The sequence below is a fragment of the Cyanistes caeruleus genome, chromosome 2 (genome assembly GCF_971803275.1).
Source record: "Cyanistes caeruleus chromosome 2, bCyaCae1.hap1.1, whole genome shotgun sequence".
NCBI lineage: Eukaryota > Metazoa > Chordata > Aves > Passeriformes > Paridae > Cyanistes > Cyanistes caeruleus.
The window spans coordinates 24,646,161-24,666,771 of record NC_141702.1 but is presented as its reverse complement, the minus strand read 5'-3'; the positions used below and the strand labels follow the sequence as shown (position 1 = coordinate 24,666,771).

General features: G+C 36.4%; 1 protein-coding gene across 2 annotated transcripts in view; it reads left to right on the top strand.

Moving 5' to 3' along the window:
• The window catches only part of BMP5 (bone morphogenetic protein 5), a 66,568-nt gene that overhangs the window by 9,546 nt on the left and 36,411 nt on the right, over window positions 1-20,611 (top strand). The window contains exon 2 of one of the 2 annotated variants that reach the window (XM_086876149.1): window positions 4,178-4,545. In XM_086876149.1, coding sequence (XP_086732275.1) covers window positions 4,296-4,545 — 250 coding nt within the window. In that variant the 5' untranslated portion in view covers window positions 4,178-4,295. Of the gene's footprint in view, window positions 1-3,323; window positions 4,546-20,611 lie in introns of those variants that run through there. The other variant, XM_023922472.2, reaches the window with a different exon arrangement.

Sequence of the window (20,611 nt, the reverse complement as noted above, 5' to 3'; positions counted from 1 at the left end):
AATATTAGCAGCTTAAGAATACATCTGTCATACAACATCCAACTCAATAAAATAAAAAACTGAGTGAAAGTTATCATACAAGTTTTCTGATTGGACATTTGGAACATTTGGACTTTTGCATGCTTATGTCCAAGTCTCAAATGTACACCTTATGCAGTCCATACCACTGTAAATCTGACTTGGATACAGGTAGTGTAACAGGTTTGCCAAATTATGGTGTCAGTGTCACATTTCTCCCTTGGGATGTCCAGACTACTTGCTTTATTTTTGCTGGGTAATCTGTAGCTTTAGTAACTAATTATTCTCCACCTCTCATGAAACATTTTCATAGGAGTTTTTCTCCATATACCTTTTTTGTACTTTTTTCAGGGATGTAACAAAAACAGATTTAAACATTTTTAATGCTGGATCATCTGTTTATGCATAATATTGATCGGAATGTGAAATTTAACTGGTCATTAAGGAGGCCATCAAAACCATTCCATGTGCATGCATAGGTTTGAGATGTAAATGTCCTGAAGAGAATCTGCATTTTAGCCCAATTCCAATAATATTCCAAACAGTTGCAGAGAACCATTTCTCTGGGGAATCACCCTGTGTTGGTGCAACATTGAGAACCAAAGGGATTCTGCACTGAGTAGCCATCCACTGATTTTTGTGTATTTTTGAATAGCAGGCATTGCCCACAAAAACACTTCTACCTTCAATGATGACCAGTGGTCTGCTGGGTAGCTATATTTTTTTCACCGTTATAGTGAATGGTGATCCATTGGAATGCAAGATTGGCAAGATCTGGAATCCCAGGTTTCATTACTTCCCTTATGATATTTTCTCTAGTGTTGTTTAGATTAGTACAAACGTAATGAGCTCTGAATTCACTCATCATGTGCATACATGCCACATTGTTTAAAAAATTCATGCAGCTGCTTCCTATCTTGTACTGCCAGGGTGACTGCACGGTGGTCTGCTGCTTTCCTGCCTCTGAGTCCCTGCTCTCCAGGTGCACCACTGGTTGTGTGCTCCTCTGGCAGATATCTGTCCCTAAGGGGAGCTCACTTCTGCAGTCATTTCAGTCTTCCTTTTATTTTTAAAGGGATGGGTAAAGGCGGTTCAGGTGATTTTTTATGCTGCTACCAGGTTCAGCGTCTGGGGAAGAGAGAAGTCTGTGTATATATCGTGACATGCTGAAACTGTATGTGGTATTTTTTCTTTAGAAGTTCATTGTTTTATGTTGGTAATGCAAAACGGGATCTATCAGCCACTACAGACACCTTCCACTTCATTAGAAAAGACTTTCAGTTTTAGAGCTGTGTCTGCCCTGTATGAAATACACATGGTAAGAATGAGTGTTTATGGAATATATAGGTTTATGCAAAAGGACATTGTTTTTATATCAATAAAAAGTTTTTAAAATTATTTTTGTGTTCTAGTCCGGGACATCTGGTATCTCGGTGTAGTGCAAAACTGCAAGTGCAAATGCATTATTGTAAAATAAATGCTTTGTATTTATGTTACTTATTTGGTTGTGGATCTATCAAAAAATAACAGGAGCTCTTTTCATCAAATGTATGATGACTAGATGTGTTCGTATTTAGTTTCTGTCTGGAAAGATGTGTTCTTATTTAGTTTCTGTCTAGAAAGGTATTTGCTACATAAAAATATCCTTGAATTTAAAGGTATTTTTGGCTTTTTTAATGAAAAAAATTAAGTAATGTGGAACTTCCGACACTAGTGACATAATATAGGAAATTTCTATTGCTGGACATACTGATGGGCTGAGAACTTAAATCCTCTGAGCAATCAATCCACTGGCTTTTATGAATGCCTAGGGAAAAAAGGAAATATATTACTGGAAAAGAGGAAGAAATCTTGTTGTAGGATATGTGATGGCCAAATTCAGAAGAGACATATGTATGGTAAAGTCTCATGTATCATTGCAACTGACTTAATAGAACAAGTGAAAAGAAGAAAAACCAGGAAATAATACTTTTCTTTTAACAAATAAATTTTGAAGGAACACCTTAGCGAGGAAAGAAAAAGTATTCTGATTGTGACTGCTTTTCTGCTAAAAGGAACAAGACTTTTGCTAAATATCTTCCTAATTTTAGTGCCAATTCAGCAGGTCTAGCATGAGATAAATCCTTTCTTGGGAAAAGCATTGTTCATTACATGTACTGATTTATGAGACAGAATCCGCTGTATTTAGGTGATGGCTGGACTACTCTGTAAAACTTGTTTGTGCTTAATATACTAGATAAATTGTTCCTGGCTTCTTAGGGTGTGACTATACTTGTTGTCACACTCCCAAGTTTACTTAACTTTAGTGTGTGATTTGCTGAGTAGGTGCAATGTAAAGGAAAACCCAAAGGGATGGATTTTATATACCTAGTTTTTTTCCCTTAAATTCATGTTGACAAAAAAATTTTTTGTGTCTTTTTTCTGCCCTTCATCAAAGTAAAGCCTCCTCAAGGCTACAGGCAAATTTTAGCAGCATGGAAAATGACCACCAATAACCTGAGCAGTATGAAATTTAACTTAACACGGTGACTTTGTTTAAGTGAGAGGAAAACACCAGTTACTGGCTGTCAAAAAATTCTATACTGAATCTTAACTTTATGGGCAGCAGCTTTAAAATCTATTTAATATTCTTATTTCTTCAGTTAAAATGTTTCCTTCTTCAGTTAATAACAGGCTGTGGGATTAAATCTTAGCTTTTCATATTTACTGGGAAAAGCAGTATAGAAATTTATGAGAAAAATGTACTTTGAATAAATTATCATTGCAAATTACAGTTTATGGAAGTTGTGACTATAACCATAATTACAGCATTGGCTGTGCACAATTTGAAATCTTGCTCGCTGATTAAATTTGTTTTCATTCAGATTGCGTTCCCAACATTTTTAGAAAAGAGTGAATCAAGCCTCACTGACAAAATTTTCTACTGAGTTTATTAAAAAGGTCACCTATGTTTGCTAAATTTGCCAAAAACATAAACTTTTCTTGAATTAGTGAGATGCTATTTTAGCCTGTTATGAGAGTTTCCTACTCAGGTTTACTAAAACAGACTCTTAGGGAGACTCACAAGAGCTTCTGTATTACACCATCTATATATCCTCAGATTGTTAAAGTTAAAATTGATTGTGCGAGCTGTTACCGAAAAAACAGTCAGTAGCCAAAATTAGGTATATTACTGTAAACTGGAGAGACAGGGGGAGAGGTTTAAAGCTCTGTCTGGCAAGAGAAGGGTTAAGGACTTTTTTGCTATACCCGTTTCAAATTACAATGAGAAGCCTCTTCTTTCCCAGCAGGGTTGTGCTTACATTAGTCTTTAGATCTCTCTTGAAGAGAGCTGTTATATTTGTGCCTGCTACAGTTGGAAATAACAGTTCAGAAGCTGAAAAGGGTTGAATGGATTTACAGAAGGTTATTTTTTGCAAGTAAATTCATGGCAACACATTAATTCGATTAGTACATGCTTTAGAATTACTTTACACTCAAGCGATTCAAAAGATGTTAAAGTTATCTCCAGGCTGCTGGACAAATATGTGTTACACCACCAAGGTACAGATCAAGACAAATCTGTGACTCAGGATTTTATCTTGGGAAGAGCGCAAGGTGTACGAAGAACTCAGAATAACGAGGGAAGATAACTCTGGGAACTACAATGTGTCAGAAGAACATCTCTTGCTAACACAGCTCCCCACCAAAGACCTGGTTATCTAAGGTTTATATAGGAATGCCTAGGTCAGCTGACAAAATACTGGTCTTCTGCTCCATAAATGCAGAAAAAACGATAACAACAGTGGAAAATTGGAAGTCTGAATTTCAGCTTTCTTAGAAATAACTGCAACCTGACACATTCCATAATATTTAAACAGGGTGGGGGGAGAGGAATCACCAAAGATGTTACGATGTTACGTTTAGAGATGACATTGACATGAAGAATAGGTAAATTTTGTTTTTCAACTACTGGGAAAGCAGACCTCATAGGAACTCAGAACAAGTAGGAGAAAAGTTGTTGGCTTTTTTTTTTTTTTTCCTTGTTCTTTTTCTTTTCAAAGATGAACCTAACTGCGCTCAAAGCTTTCGTGGGCTTGCTCTGGAATTGCTGGGTTCTGGTGGGTCACGCACAGGGAGGTTTAGGAGACAATCATGTCCATTCGAGTTTTATTTACAGGAGGCTGCGGAACCATGAGAGAAGGGAGATTCAGAGAGAGATTCTCTCTATCCTGGGTTTACCTCACAGACCCAGACCATTTTCACCAGGAAAGCAGGCTTCTTCTGCACCCCTCTTCATGCTGGACCTGTATAATGCCATGACAAATGAAGAGGATTCTGAGGAGCTGGAGTATTCACTAAAGGGATCAATGGCAGGGGAGAGCAGAGGGATACGAAAAGGATACCCTGCCTCTCCAAATGGATATTCACGGAGAATACAATTATCTCGCATGACCCCCCTGACCACACAGAATCCTCCTTTAGCCAGCCTGCACGACACCAACTTTCTGAATGATGCTGACATGGTCATGAGCTTTGTCAATTTAGGTACGTGGAAATATTTTTTGCTTTTGCTTTCTCTGACAAACTGTTAGCCTGATCTTGCGAAGGGCAAACCTCTCGGCCGAGCTGTAACCTGTTCTAAAACTGCAGGATTGGGCCCGGGCTGCTGTGCCACTGGTAAAAGAAAAATCATACGGATGGTAAAGTAGCTACATTGTAGGTGGCCATGGAAAAAGATTTTTCTTACTGTTTATATAAAGTCAGTTTCTATAACTTCCCTCTGCTGGCTTCTGTTTTCTTTCTTTCATTGATGTAATGAAAATTCTAGCCTTAGGCCAACTAACTCCTTTTTTTTTTTTAAATCTCTAAAAATCAAACACTTATGCCTATTGCTCAGTTATTTCCCTCAGTGTTTTCCTTAAAGCTTGCACATGAACAAACATCAGTTGTTAATATTTTAAAGTCTGGAAAGGTATGCAAAGGGAAAAGTTAAACCATTAAAAAAAAATATTCTTAGGTTATTTAGTGGGGGTTTTTTCTGTTGTTAAGAGTCCAAGTTTTATTATCTTTTCAGTTGGATGGCTGGATTTTAAATAATCTCTTGCTGTTCCTTTGTTATTTCTATTTAATAACAACAGACTGTGTTTTATTATACTGCTATGGTGCTCAGAATCTACAATAGTCCTTATTTTCTCTGTCATAAATAAATTAAATGACAAGTAGAGTATTAAACACTAGAAACATGCAAGCAAAGAATGCTTTTGAAAATTATATAAATTCAGATACAAAACCTGATAAAACTAAATTATATTGGCTTCTGAGTGTAATAAACATGCTTGCCAGTTACATTGTAGGGAAAAAAAAAGCAGTTACAGATTTCTTTAATAAAACACAAATCTTAACTAGAGAGCTGCAAATAATTAATGAAATTCATTTATTATTTTTGTAGGTATTTGTAATGTCCAGGACTCGTAAATTTGGCTAAAAATGCTACTTCTCATTGGACCCAAATAACAAGAGATTTAATTGAAAACTTGAAGTTTCACACTAAACTGGTACAAATTCTGATGAACTCTCATTTTCCAGGATAATACTCTCTGTAGAAACTTTTTAAAAGTGGCACAGGTTCCTAAATACCTTCATTTTATCACGCACATTCTGTATTTTTTATGTCTATCAGATTTTTAGTAAATATTATTACTCCAAATACTAAAATTCTAGTAAGGTAACACTCTAGAGTTTATTTGCCATAATAATAAAATCACATTTCATGAATTATTTGACTGACAAGGAGGTGTCTCAAGTCTGAGATCTTTTTCCTTAAGAGTAACAGATGTCCACACCTCTAAATACATTTGCTTGTTGTTTTTGCTCCGTAAATAGCAGGTTAGGAAAGAAATGGAATCTGTTTTCTGAATATGTGCTCCTTATCATTAAGAAGCAGTTATATGTTGCTCATGTATTACTTTTAAATTAACATTGCATGCCTCAATTTACCCAGAGTATCTGGAGTCAGCTGCATTCAAAATAGCAAAGTTATATGGAAAAATCGGAAATGCTTTTATCCTCAGCATTAGCAAGGCACCGATCCTGCAAAAATTTTCCTTGTGTGTCCTGAGAAGTTCCCTCTGTAAATGTAACAGGGACCATTCCATCAGCGTCTCTGAGGACTATTTACACGGGACCTAGCCTTTGATTTCAGAAATGTCTTTGATTACAATAGGACTTCTTGCAGTGAATGAGTAGAAGTCTTTGAAGTTTCAGTGTCAGATATGTCCTAGGCTGATCCTACTGTGCTTTCCCAGAAAAAAACCTTCTCTGGAAGAACTCAAGTTTCCAGTGTCTTACCTTGGGTAGGAATTTTCTAATCTTTGTCTTATTTTTTTGGGATGCCAGTGTTGCCTTAAGAAAGTAATTCTGAGAAGCTAAAGCTTATCTTATGTTTCAAAACTATGAAAACTGGGGCTGAGATGCCTTATTTTTCTAGTGATTAATATTAACCATTAACATATAACAAAATACTGTGTAAATAACACGTTTAATTTGGCATCTGTAAAATTAAATTGCATCTCAGCTCTAAGTTAGTTTAAATCCTAATTCACTTTAAATACCCTTCCATACAAGTTGGATATTGTACCACACTGTGGTATATCACACATTCCACAGTGTAAAATGTGTAAAAAATATTGATGACCAATATAGATTAGCTTCAACATTTTTATTAAACAATCCTATGTTTCGGTATAATTAGCATAAAAATGAAATAAATCATGGAAACAAGTAACCATTTTATATGATTTATGCAGTATGAGATTGTGACAGATGAGGGCAAGCTCTTATAATGGAGAATGGGGAAAAATATGCAGTGATAAGTGAATGCTAATGCTGTACCTTAAAATCAATAAATGCTGATGCAGCACAGTAATAACTCAAATGGATTTAGAATTGAAGCCCCAGTCAACTTGCATTAAATAAATCTCCTCTGAAAATAGTATTCACCATGTTCATACTTGCACACCATTAATTACATAATGTGTAATTATAAAACTCTAAATCATCATGATATTTTAAATTGAAACTTTTGTATATAGTTGTACCAGTTATAACAATTTAAGCCATATATATTGAAACAAGAAATTTGTAGCTGAGATGTTGGATACAAACTATTAAGCATAAGAATTAAAAAGACTGAATAAGATTAAAAAGTAAAGAAAAAATAGACAAAAGCAAACAATTTTATACTAAAGAATAAAAATTTAAATTTATATGCTAACTTTGATTAAAACCCCAACCTGTTGGAGCTGCAAATACCTCACTTTCAAATACAAATTCAGAAAATAATTATCAAGGGAACTGCAGTCATGATTCTGTCAACTAACCAGGGACAAAAATAAGAATGCATTTATTTCTCCTGAACTTAAAATTGTAAACACCTGCTCTTTCTATTGGAATTTATATCAGAATTTCCATCTCTTTCTTTCTTGAAAGATACAAGAAGACAGAGGCTATGTCTTGTCCTGTGTTTTGTGTAAAACTGTGTGTGTTGGCAACTCTCCATAAATATTGATGAGTGTAACAGAGGAGTTAACTGGGTTTGGTCCAGCAGTCAAAGAATAATTCCTCCACTAAACACACTGGGGTTTTCAAAGATCTGATTATATCACCTTCAGATTCAGAATTTTGTTTTCCTGATTGGATGTTTTTTATCCTCTTATAATATTTTATTATACTATTGCAAAGCTCTGACTCTTTTAAGTTCTGGCATCTTCTTTTTGGCTGGTATCCCAAAATGACATATATAGGATACCCTGTTCCCCAGAGAACAGGCAAATAATACTTATGCAGTTGAAGTCACTTTTTGCTCACTCAAAATTTAGTTAGGGAAGGACTTTTTTAAGATAAATGCTAGTGTTCCCACTCTTCACCTCTTACAAAAAGAAGGGGTTTGAACAAAATAGATCTACATGGATGAGGCATGGTAAAACAGCAGCACTTTTGTAAACTACATTTAAGCATTTCTAATACTGATTTTTTCATTATCATCAAAGTGATCATTAAATCCACTATACTTAGGCATTCCTGCTCATGCCATTCAAATGGTCTGTATTTTCATTTTTTTTACAACTTATCTGTTAATTTTTCTCCTAACAGATTGTTTCATTTGCTAAGCAAGTCTGTTTGCTTTCTTGTATCTTCCTGTTTATTGATATGAACATTCCATAAAATGGGATATATATATATATGCTTTTGTGGTTTTCTGTTATGTTTTATTTTTTAGCATATAAAATTTATTTCTTAAATTTGAATGTGAAGATCACAATAAAATTTGTGACCCTAACATACACGTGCTAAGAAGGATACAATAATTTCTGAGATTTTTTAAGTAACCAGTTCACTCCAAAAATATATTTTTCCTTCTTCACAGACAATGTGAATGATTCCACAATCTTAGAATAATTTTAAAACCACACATGCTGTGTTCAGTTCTTAAACCAGACACTGAAATCAATGGAAATTTTGTCTGAGGCACAGAGGACTATTCATATTTCTCCAGCTTCTCTATCCCAACTTTGAACACTGTTTTACAGATTATATTCTTCTTTAAAAGCTGAATGATTAAACAAATACATAAATTCAAAAGATTTATAGCCCATTGTGTTCATTGGCAAATGCTAGCATGGCATAGAACAAATTTTACAGCTACTTTGAGAAACCAATAGTACATCAATCCACACCAAATACCTGTACAAATATATTTTTGTTACACACCAAAAAGAAAGGATTCCTTACTGCAATCAGACCCTGAGCATACATAGTAGCTCGTTTCTTAAATTAAACTAATTCAGTTTCTACAACCTTCCACTCACAGCTAACATATCATCAGCGAGGAATATGGAGTGCTAAGCTATAAAATGCCAGTAGCTGAGGAAGGGGTTTGAAGGATACACGCAAAAAGGTCTCAGGATCATTAACTTCTCTCCTAAAGCTTAGGAATGAGCACACTTTCTTTCTTTTCCACAGGATTTCAGATGTTGCTGTCTTAATGTTAACCGTACGTGAATTTCTTTGGCTGTGGTTCAGTTTTAGTATATAAACGCAGGCTTAAAATGAAAATATTGACACAGCCTTCACTGAAGAGATGGAAAGAGCACTATTATCTTGCCTTGAACGTGCTATTGCACAGATAAAATTTGTTAAATGACAAATAGACCCCATGTCTTTAATTGTGGAATTGGATCAATACTGAGAAAAAATGAGAAAACATTTGCGAAGCTTTTATTCAATGGCAACCCCAAGTCAATGAGATGTCATTTTTTACTCTTTTACATAACATTTAGTGCAAATTGGATCAAGCAGGTTAATTTTCATGCAAAGTAGACATCACTTGGCATCTGGAAATCCTGAGACTTTTTTTTTTCCCTTTATTCAAGTTTTGTCACCCAGTCAGTGAGCGGAATGAATTTCTTGTGACCTAGTACAGTTAGGCATTAGAAATAACCATGAATTATGAAATAATTTTCTATGAACAAATTAAATATTAAGACAACTCTTTGCAAAATAATTTCATTTGTTCCTAGAACAAAAGGAATTTACTCAGAGGATGACATGAGCTAAAAATCCTCATCCAATACTTACAAATCATTAGAGTTTTAACCAATTTTTGTGCAATGACAGAGCAGGTTTTTAGAGATTGCTTTTAGTTTTTAGCAAGAAATATTCTCCATATCCCTTTCTTGAATTACACTCTATTTGTTGGTTTTTATTGAAATATTTTATATTTCCTTTGAAATCTCTCAAGTTACATGAATCTTAAGAACTATATAGCTCTGCCTCAAATCAGGTTTGTGTGATCCATAAATATCATCTAACAAAATAATGTTTTTATAACTGTCAATTAATTTTTTTGCCAAAGTTAACACTTTAAATCCAAGTAAATTATTGTATCTACCCAGCCAAAAAAATGTCAAGCTCTCCATTAACTGGAGTATAAAACTGTCTGACTCTCCTTGCCGACAGGTTTGAAAGAAATTGCAGATAACTGAAGAGAAACTGATTTAGCAGATGGTTAGACGTGCATGGTGAAAAGCTATATATATGTATGGATATATAAAAATATATATTATTATTATTAATATTTTTCCCATTGGGAAGAATGGCTGACCCAGTTCCGCTTCTTCTTTAGAAAGTGTTCCTTTCCAGACTAAACACAGACTTTGGGTGGGGTTTTGGGGATTGTATGTATTGTACAGTGCATATTTTCCCAGGAAAACACAATCTGGCAGTGGCTCTGGCTAACCATGAAAGAGAAGGAGGCAGGCTTGTGGAGAGACTGCATGGAGAGTATTAGGGGAGGAATTCTGCCATGGATTAGATGGAGAACCTCTTGGTTCTCTCCCGAAGTTCTGGGTTGTTTTCTTAGATACCTGGACAACTTTGGAATCTATGTTCTCTCCTACACTTATTGCTCCTGTTATTATTTTCTCTGAATGTTAAATTATACAAGGAATTTTACTGTGGCTACCTGCCTACTTACTGCTTGAGCTATGGGGGTAATTATGCCAGGGACAGTTCCCTTCTCTTTTCTTTTTAGCCATGGCAGCTCCTTTCAGCTTGCTTTCATAGGCCCACAAACTAATGGAATTTGGAAAAAATTGATTGATTGCAGTCTGATCATTCTAGGTGTCATCTGGTGTTTCCACATAGCTGAGAATGAACAGTTTATGAAGTGCCAATTGCAGCCTCCAGCTAAAGAAAGGCTCCCCAGGGCTTCAGGGGAGCTCTGGCTGCTACCAGACTTTATAATTATTTCCCACACTTTTCCCTATCCTCTCCTCCTTGTCCTTTCCCTTGTCTCTAACCCCTGCTGCCTAGGCAGGGTCACTGAACTTTAGTTTTATGTCAGTGGCATTTGGCTGTAGAAAGGATTAAAGTCTGAGAAGTGGTGAGACCAGGCGACAGTGCGGGAGATGGAGAGGGTAGGAATGAGAGCAGGCATGACAGAAAAACAGCAAAGCACAGGCTGGGCTTTGGAAGGAGGGCATCCCTCTTCTCAGTAGGCAACAGCCAATGTGCAGGGCTGGATACAGACCTGCTGGGCATGGGAAAGGTTCACAACAGAGAAACTGCCTCTGCAGAAATTGCTGGAAGGTTAATCCCTACTCCCCTGTGCCTCACATGGAGCGTGATGTTGCAGCACTGAGAGCACTTCCCAGGCCAATAGAACTACGAAAGTGTGAGATCATAGTGGTAGGGAGAAGGTGAATCAGATGGAGAAAGAACAAGGAGCATGATAAAGATAGATAATGTACAAATGAAAGCCAAAATTAGCACAGCTATGGGTTTCTTCTCTGCGTAAGCCTTGAAGGCAAAAGGAGCACTTTTCTTCTGAGCCCCTTGTGGCGGAGGCGCTACCTCAGCCTCCTCCCCAGGCACTTGGCTTCCCGGGCAAAACTCTTCATCCTTGCAAAACAAAACGCAGCTGCCCCCACCCTTCGGTATGTGTGTGCCGGGAGTACACAGACGGGCTACTAACATTTGCTGCCATAAATAACTTAGAAGCTGCTTTTAAAAACCGCAGGTTAAAGGATGAGGGCTGCCATGACGCACACAGAGGTTGAGATCAGAGGAGCAGCTAAGAGGGGTCAGGAGAAACAATGAATCCCCTTGTTCTGAGTCATATTTATGAGTGCTCCATTGCACCTAAAGTTCATATTTATTGGCTAGGCCATGGGGTTTCCCCATTTGCTCATCTCTTAAAATAACACCCCTGGTTAAAATTTCCTATAAAACACAGACATGCTACAGCAGGCCGAACTTGTCAACCCTGACAACTACATTATTTAAGTTTGTGGGTGGGGTACACCAAGCAAGAGCTGGTTTGTGTTTTGTACTGAATTATGAATTTGTTTCTATACAAAACATGACTGTAATATAAGTAGAAGAGGAAAGATTTTATAGCTCAGGTCTCCACTCAGAAATTTCCCAGTCATTGAGAGATGCTCCAAGAAATTAATTTAAGTATTTAGTTCCCAGCTCTTTTTGAGCAAATATTCTGGTGCAATAGATCAAGAAACTGGCTTTATTAACCACTACTATACCACTTAATACACATGTGCTTTATGAGGCACATGTGGTATCTCACCAAAATGTGGTTCTACTTTTTTCCCCACTGTAATTCAAGGCAAACTGAGTCAAAAATTATTAATGAGTCAGAACCTAGAAAACTAACCAGGACAGCTAGTGCTGGTTCATGATATCTATCTGTAGCTAATAGCCAGTGACTTCACAGAAGCAAAATTCCACAAAATTCTCTTTTTCAAGGAGAATCAGGATGAGGAAGAAACTTGAACAACTGAAATTTCTTTAAGGTTTATCTTTATCTAGCTTAACACAATTATTCCTTATGAGAACCTAAGGTCTTTTCCAACTTCGATGATTCTGTAATTATATCCCATTGTTGACTGGGTCAATTAAATAAAATTATTGTTGTTTTAATTAACAGGTATTTGACTGTAGTCAAATTAATGAAGTTAAATTAATATGATCAGGTAAAGTTGTACCCCTATTCCAGAGTAATTATTGTAAATTAAGAGCAATTTAGCTAGGCATATCCATTTTCAATATTTACATTTTAAAAATGGATGGGAAATACACATGGGGTATGCAACCATAACATACTGCAAAACAATTTCAAAAACTCATTTTATTGGACTTTTTCAATTGTGAATGGTATAATTTTTGGACATAGAGGTGTTAAATTCTGTTCTGACAAAGAAAAAAATTCTGGAAAAAGTACATGTTCTGTTTTGCTCTAGGCCTTAGAAAAAGAAGGAGCAGGGACACTGAATGAACAGAGACAGATTTTGGAGCAGTGGGCATCTGGTGCATAGAGCCATGGGATTCTGGTGGCACAGTTTTCAAAAACACTAGCTGAGAAATTGAAAGAGTGGGAGAGCAGCAGTGTGGATGATATCGCTATGGGAGCAAGTCCAAGCCCAGTGTACAACCCCATAACAGCTGTAGTCTTTGGGGTGATTTATGATGGTGGAGATCCAGCAGGAACATAGCTCTGGAAAGGTTGTTCCCAAGGTTAGCTCAGCTGGAATATTTGTCAAAAACTACAAGTCGTAACACGCTAGTGATCCCAAAGGTTAATCTGCAGCTCCTGACCAAGTTACCTTGCTGCCTCATACATGAAAATTAAATGTGTGCAAAGGTTTTGCAGTGAGTGAATCCCACCCCCAGCCGAGTCAGAGAGCGAAATGTCAGAGTAACCTAACAGGAAAATCTTGAAGAGCCTCAGATAGAGAAAGAAAACAGTGTGCCTCTGTTTTCCAGTCCATAAAATGAGGACGGGCAAATATGCCTGCGTTCATTTTCTCTTCTGTGCATTGTTATTCTTGGAAGTTGCAGAGTACTGGTATAGCTTTCTTCTTGTGAAGCCTTGTTTTACTCTGGCTGTGTGCTCCATAAAATACCCTGTTTCTAAAAGCCTCACAACACCTTGCATTTCATCATGGTGATATCAAATAGTATTTTAGAAAGGGCTAAAAAAGGCTCTTCTCTAAGGGTAACAAGTCTGCTGCTCTTGTAATAACCAGTTTACAAAATAATGAAAATTAAAAAGAGGCACTGGAATTTAAGCACCAATACTGATATTTGTGTTCTTGTGTATAATGAAGAGAGGAAGTCTGGCTAGCTTAGCTCTTGTTCTCAGGTTTTACATTTGTGTCTCTCTGGGTCATGTGTGCATGTATATTAGTCTGTGTGCATGGCTTTGTGTATGTAATATAGAAAGCATGTAAATCTCTTTCAGTTTTAGTCACTGGAATTTTTTCCCCCTTAAATCATAATATTCTTTCCCATCAATACTATGTGGCTTTAGCAGCCCTGACCTTTCAAGCTGCCTGTTTGGACCAGTGTTTATCAGATGACCATTTGACCTCCTTGTTAATTGTACTTAATTACATCCTGTTGTAACATTTTGAAATAAGGAGGAGAGTTTATGGATCTGCTCCAAAGACCTGAAGACTAAAACAGCAGCAGAATTCAGTGGTATGAGGTGCTGAGTAATCTTGTAGGGAGGGTAATGAGAGCTGTGGCTCACCCACTCAATGTGGCAAAACTGGATCCTTAAACCAGTCCTTTTCCATTTAGGATCATTGGTACTTCTGTGAATAAAATCACACTTTTTTTTAATTTTTTGTTCTGAGAAGGGTTTCTCCTCGCTGACTAAAAACTTGGGTATTTCTCCAAAGAGATCAAGAAAGGAGTGAGATATCAACAGGACTGCAAAGGCTGAAGTTCACATCGGATAATATAAAAAACAGTAGCCTCTGTTTCCACAAATGATATCACTGTAGTTTTCCAAAATTTCACAGTTCCTTATGCTTCCATAGAATTGCCAGTTCCCAAGAGTTTTTGAGACTTGTATAATATTTGCTATGAGATTTTCTGTGCATTGATGATTTATGAGCACATCTACGGTTTTATTAAAGAGCAGCAATTATCCCCTGCAGCTGCAGAAAAACAAAAATGAAAACAAATCAACATCCAGAAAGAGCTGCAGTTCTTGAAAATAGTTACTCTAAAGGCTCAGAAAGCAGCTTCAAGTGCTTTTTATTTTACAATGCTTTTCATTTAGTCAATGGCTTTTGAAACATATGACATTGACCATATCACTTCTTGTCTCACTATTGATGATATATATACACATATTTGTAGTAAACTTGATTTCCTAAAATACATGAAGAAAAAAGGGAATAGAAGCTATAAAATTATCACTACTAGGTGAAAATCTAGTCCCAAATATTTAAGGCAAGGCAAAAGAATATACCTTCAATTTTGTTTTATTATAACAATGATAAATAGATATATTGCAGAATGAAGCACCACAAAAAATTAATTGTTTGTAGTGGTTAACTGCATATCATTATGGCATTATTGCAATGATTTATCATCCAGCATGAGTCAAATTCTAGACAAAAAAGAGAAGTTACTTAGGGCTGTGCTGTGAGCTCTTTGGCTGATGCAGTACTGCCCATGGTTGTCACTGTGAACTGTACACTATCGTGAAAGTTAAAACTCTGTACTGTCTTTTATGTAGCAAAGGTTAAACCCATAGTTCAACTAGACACAATTGCTTTAACATAGTTAAATATTTTTTGTGTATTGATTTAAATTACAAGCTTATATGATTTAAAAAAACCCACAAAATTTGCTGGATGTCAGTAACGTTTTCAAAAGAGCATAATTTTTAAATCCTCTTGGGTGTTAAGCAACAGAAAGTATACCTGAAATCATAAAATTAAATATAATGACACTCAGGAAGGGCTGGTCTATTTCTTGGAATTTTGAGAGGTAGTATAATGTGACAATATATAATATTATATTTCTCAGAAATTTAAAATTACATATTACTTCAAAATAAAGTTTTTTCTTTAGTTCCTTGGTTATGTCCTATATTATATCCTATAGCTATCAACAATGGTTTTTCAAAAGGTAATTTTTTTCATCAGTTCTTAAACTATTGAATTAATAGCAATGTTTAATGAGGCTGTATATAATAATGAGATCACATTTACAAGAACATTTTTAGATATATCAAATTTTTTATTTAAGTAAGTATATCCTAAATATATTTATAATTTTATAAGCTATGTGTACATATATATTTTTCTGTAGAAATAAAGGTACATGTTAATGCAAAATCCAGAGGCACTTGATGCTGTGGAGTAAATTCTAAAGCACAGATCACAGGATATTCAGAGTTGAAGGAGACTGACAAGGATCAAGTGCAACTCTTAAGTGAATGGCCCATATGAGGATTGAATCTCCAGCCTTGGTCATATTAGCACCATGCTCTGGCCAACTGAGCTAATCTTGAGGTCAGTTAGTTCAAGGTCATGCTGCAATTCATTGGGTCAGGATGAAGAGAGTAACGTCATTAAGATTAATAGCATATTGCCACTATTTTGATTACCCTGCAGTTGTGTTCTGCTTCCTCCATATTTGTATGTATTCCTTATAAATGCAAAAGATGTGCTTATTAGCATGTGCATGCATGGGAGACCTTGTCTAAAAGGTGTTCATCACTCAACTGGAACTGGTACACAGGCACACTCATGAAGAGAAATCTTGTCTCCATGGGCACAGCTTCCAAACAAGTTATGACCTGTTCAGGCTGTGTTTGCATTACCATCTGCTGCTGTACAGCAATGAAGCTTCTTTTATTGACATATCACTGTATCATTTACATTACATCATTATATCGGTGAGATTTACCACAAACTCCATTACATCATGCTGCTTTTCCTTGTCTGCAGGTAGGGAGCATGTTTTCATCAAAATGGCAATGGAAGTATGTCTCCAAAAGAAGAGACTGTGATGCTTCCAGATTAACAAATGGGGTTTTTAACTTGATAAAAAAAAATAAGCCTATCCCCAAAGAAAAGAGCAGTTGTCACTTCCAAATCTAGTGGAAACACAAGTTTAGCACAAGTGTGGGCAAAGACAAAGGTTGATCAGCTGCTGCAAAATGTTTATGAAAAGTTCTTAGTGGTGTTGTACCAAAATGATTGCAGGTCAGGTTCCCACTCCCTGCTCATTCTTACCTTCTGCTCAGAAAGACACACAGGTTTTTTCTGGGGCACATCAGCTCAGCAGAGTATAAGCTCCAGGAGACCATCTTTGCTGTTCCAGAGAAGTGTTACAGCTACAGTGTGATTGTAGATGCCTCTACAATCAGTTTGGGTACTGTGTATGTAAGTAACTGTGTGAGGAATATGGGAAATACAGCCCCAGGTGGAATGACACTGAAAATACAGAAATATTACAAGCATGTCCACAGTCCTGGGCAACCAGCTCTAGGTGGCTGTGACTGAGCTAGGAGCAAATGATCTCCTCAAGTCCTCTCCCACTGCAGCCTCTGTGACTCCATGACAGAGTAACTACAAAGAAGGGGGACCTTACTCTTGTCTTATGCATTGACATCAATCATTGGGTTTTTTTGAGAGGAGTGATGATCTTGCATCAGACAATTGTTGGATGAACAGTCCTGTGTGCTCAAAATGTCATACTTTCTATTTGGAAATTATTTTTTTCCTTGTTATGTCACTTTGAGACTCCTGGGTCTCTCTCACAAGTCTGTCCAAAAGAACCTACTGTGAGGGATCATGACCTACTGCCATGTTACTTGGAGCTAATCTGAGCTCTTCACATTGTTTGTGAAGGTTATTTTTTCTTTCCTTTGGCAGTGCAGATGTAATGCTGGATGGCCAACCCAGAGGTATTTTGTTCACTTACGGTCAGTGAGTTTCTGCCCAGAAAGAGGGTCAAAATGATCATTAACTTTGGTAAGTTTTAAACTTCTTTCAGGGAAAAAAGAAACCAAGTTTTTTTCCTTCTTGTCGAGGGGGCTTATTCCACATGGGGGTGAAATTATCTCTGTGAGAATAAATCATGATCAGATTAGACTGACAGAGCTGCAGAGGAGAGGGTACGTTTTGAATCAGTATTAACAAGCTGTTAAAACCACAGCCAGATCCCAAACTGGCTGTTGAAACCTGCCATCTGAAAGTGTCATTCCTCACTACCCCTGGCAAGTCTCCTGTCTGGTCTTCCTCCTCATCTTCCTCCTCTTGTGTCTGTGAGAGCCTGCCCCTGCTGTGCTTCTGGCACCATTGCTCTGCTCCTCAGCACCACTGCTTAGGCTGTCCTAGGTGGGTCCTTGGTGTTGGCCAGCAGCAAGAGTGTGCAGGACCAACCTTCAGAACAAGGGCCAGCAGATTATAAAAGATGAAGTTTAGTCTCCTTATATTCTTAATTTTAAGATGGTGACTCAGTATAGCAATTATCCCAATATACCTTTGTGCAACTGAAGTATAAATCAGAGGACTTCTGATTTTATTTGAGCCAAGTTGACATAATAACTGAGTACCTGGCCTGTGAGCAGCTATTTTTTGCAACTGTATTTAATATCCTGTCTATAACCCAGTCTAGTATTTTTTTTTTATTATTTCTTATATGTAAAGAAGCCTTCTTCTACTCTCTAAATGAGATGATCTTGAAGGCTTCCTTCCTTGTTACAGCTGGACTGTTTTTATGGAATGTTTGGTCAGTGTTAATGGGTATGGATAATATTAAAATACCCCGATGTGAGCATAGAATAAGCAGAAAATACTGCCTATCCAGTCATATCCAGTTTGGTGTGCAGACACAACTTCCATGGAAACATTTCCAACAAATTCCACTGCAGAAAACAGAGGGAGTTTGTTAGACAACATATGTGAATGGCAAATGGTAGAGTGACTTGCCACCTCTGGCTGGAAGTGAGCAGAGGGTTAACATGAGCAGAAACTAAGGAGATGTGAGAAGATAGAGTGCACTTTAATGTTTAGCTTTTCCTCCCCTGCCAGTTGCCCTATGATGATATATGCCCTTTCACCCTCCTCAGAAGTTATGTTCCATCTGTATACTTTTACAGTGTCAAAACAGTTATAACTTACACCTATTTTCTGACCATTGGATCCCAGAGGTATAACTTTTGTTTCTATTCAGTTGCAGCTGAACCCAAGAGGGATCTTTTTTTTTTGTCATTTGTTAACCTTGAGGTTGTGTTGATCTGACATCCTGACTTTCACACACAGTCAGAAACCTGGCAATAATTGTTAGTTTTCTTTGTGATGATCTGTGATTATAGAAAAACAAAATTAAATGTGAGGAAAAAAATGGAATTCTATTGACAGATGGTATCAAAATTTACTGGCTTGGCCAAAGGTGAGGCAAAATAGGCATCATTGGAAGCAGCAGAACAAATTAGCAACCTGAGACTTGGTGGTATAAGGATTAGCTAGTTTATCTATGTTCAAAACTACGTAATAGAAGGATCTTTGATGAGTTCTATTTTTCCAAGTAAAGATTTATTTATCACTGATGAAACTGAATGCAATCAGAAATCTAGGAGATTTGGATTAACATATGTATTTGTGATTGGAGTGCCTTTGTGACACAGTGTGGACTAAAACAATAAGAAACCACAGGTCCTTACTTATTAAAGATTAAATATCACATATGTGCAGTTGTATCTTTTGTTGTGCTTTGTGCTACAGCTGAGCAACTGAAGGGAAATATTTGCATTTGTGAGGTTGAAAGATACAGTGCATTATACTGTCAAAACCATCAGAAAAAGGAGATTTTGAGGAATCACGGTGCTAACTATTTTATTTTCGGATTGTGACAATACCCAAACTTAGACTCTCAAAGTTCTGTTCACTTCTAAAACTCAATCTCTCTGTCTGGTTACTTCTCTTGTATTGGCCGTGTTCAAGGCAGCATAAGAAAAGCAGGGTGTTGCTTTCCCACTTATTTTGAATCAACAATTGAAAGCCTTCCAACATTTAATTATTATTGGACCAGCTGCAGTTCAGCACTTGTTTTGACTTGTTGAGCAAGTGCATTTGACTTGGAAGAAGAGTAAATTGAATGAATAACACATGTTTAGCAATGAAACTTTTAACAAAACATTGGCTATTGAATGAAGACCAGCAATTTCATTAAAACTTCTATTTCACTCCATATTTTAATGCAAAGTAACAAGAAGGTATCATGGGTAATCTCACAGTGTCCAGATCACCTGGAAGATTATGTGTGAGAAAGCCAAGCCCAGTTATGCCTCTTTGATTGAGGCATTTCTTTAGGTGTCTGCATATAGAAGTTGCTGGCAGGCAACACGGTTACACGGTTTCTGGGAACTCTTTCCTTCTCACGGTGAATGCTGGAAGCTTTTAACTATTAACTGAATTCTAATTCTTAAAATTCATGAAAAAAAAAAAAAAAAGGAAACATCCTTTTACATATTCACTTATATTCTAGCATGGGTGTATAACTTTCATTATTTACCTGGGTACTATCTATCACTTACTAAAGTGAAAACATTCCACGCACATTTTGAGAGGATCAGAAAGCAGAAATCACATAATTTGAAAGTCCACCTTAATAATGTTTTAGTCTTTACACTATTTGGAGTTTTTGAAATGTATGTTTTTTTAATTGGCAAGGATCTATGAGATCTTATTGACTGCAATAACAAAATGAAGAAATAAACATTTTAATAATAAACAGCACTCTCAAAAGATGTAATACTTTGTTCTTGCTTAAAATACATTAATATATTCTAGATTTTTCTTTTTTTGTGAAGTATGGGATATTGAAATGCATTTCTTTTAGGGTTAAAGAAAGAAAACCAGTAATTGAAATATTTGTTTCAAAAAATCCAGGCAGTGGGGTTTTTTGTTGGTTTGAATTTTTTGTTTTCTCTTTTCCATCCTGCTCTAGATTCTGTTGCCACAGTTGAAGATTTTTTTCATTGACTTTATTTTGATTTGAATTATTATGCAATTCATATGGTTCAGTAAGTCTATTCAATTACAGAAGGGATGTTCTACCACTAAAAATTTGGATTTGATAAATAATATTTAATTTATTAAAACTGTCACTAGCTGCACAGTATTTCATCAAACAATTTTCAAGCTGCCTCTAATTTTGACAAACAAAACAGGAAAATGTTGCTCATTGATGTCAGTAGCTGACCTGAAAATTAAGAATTTAATGA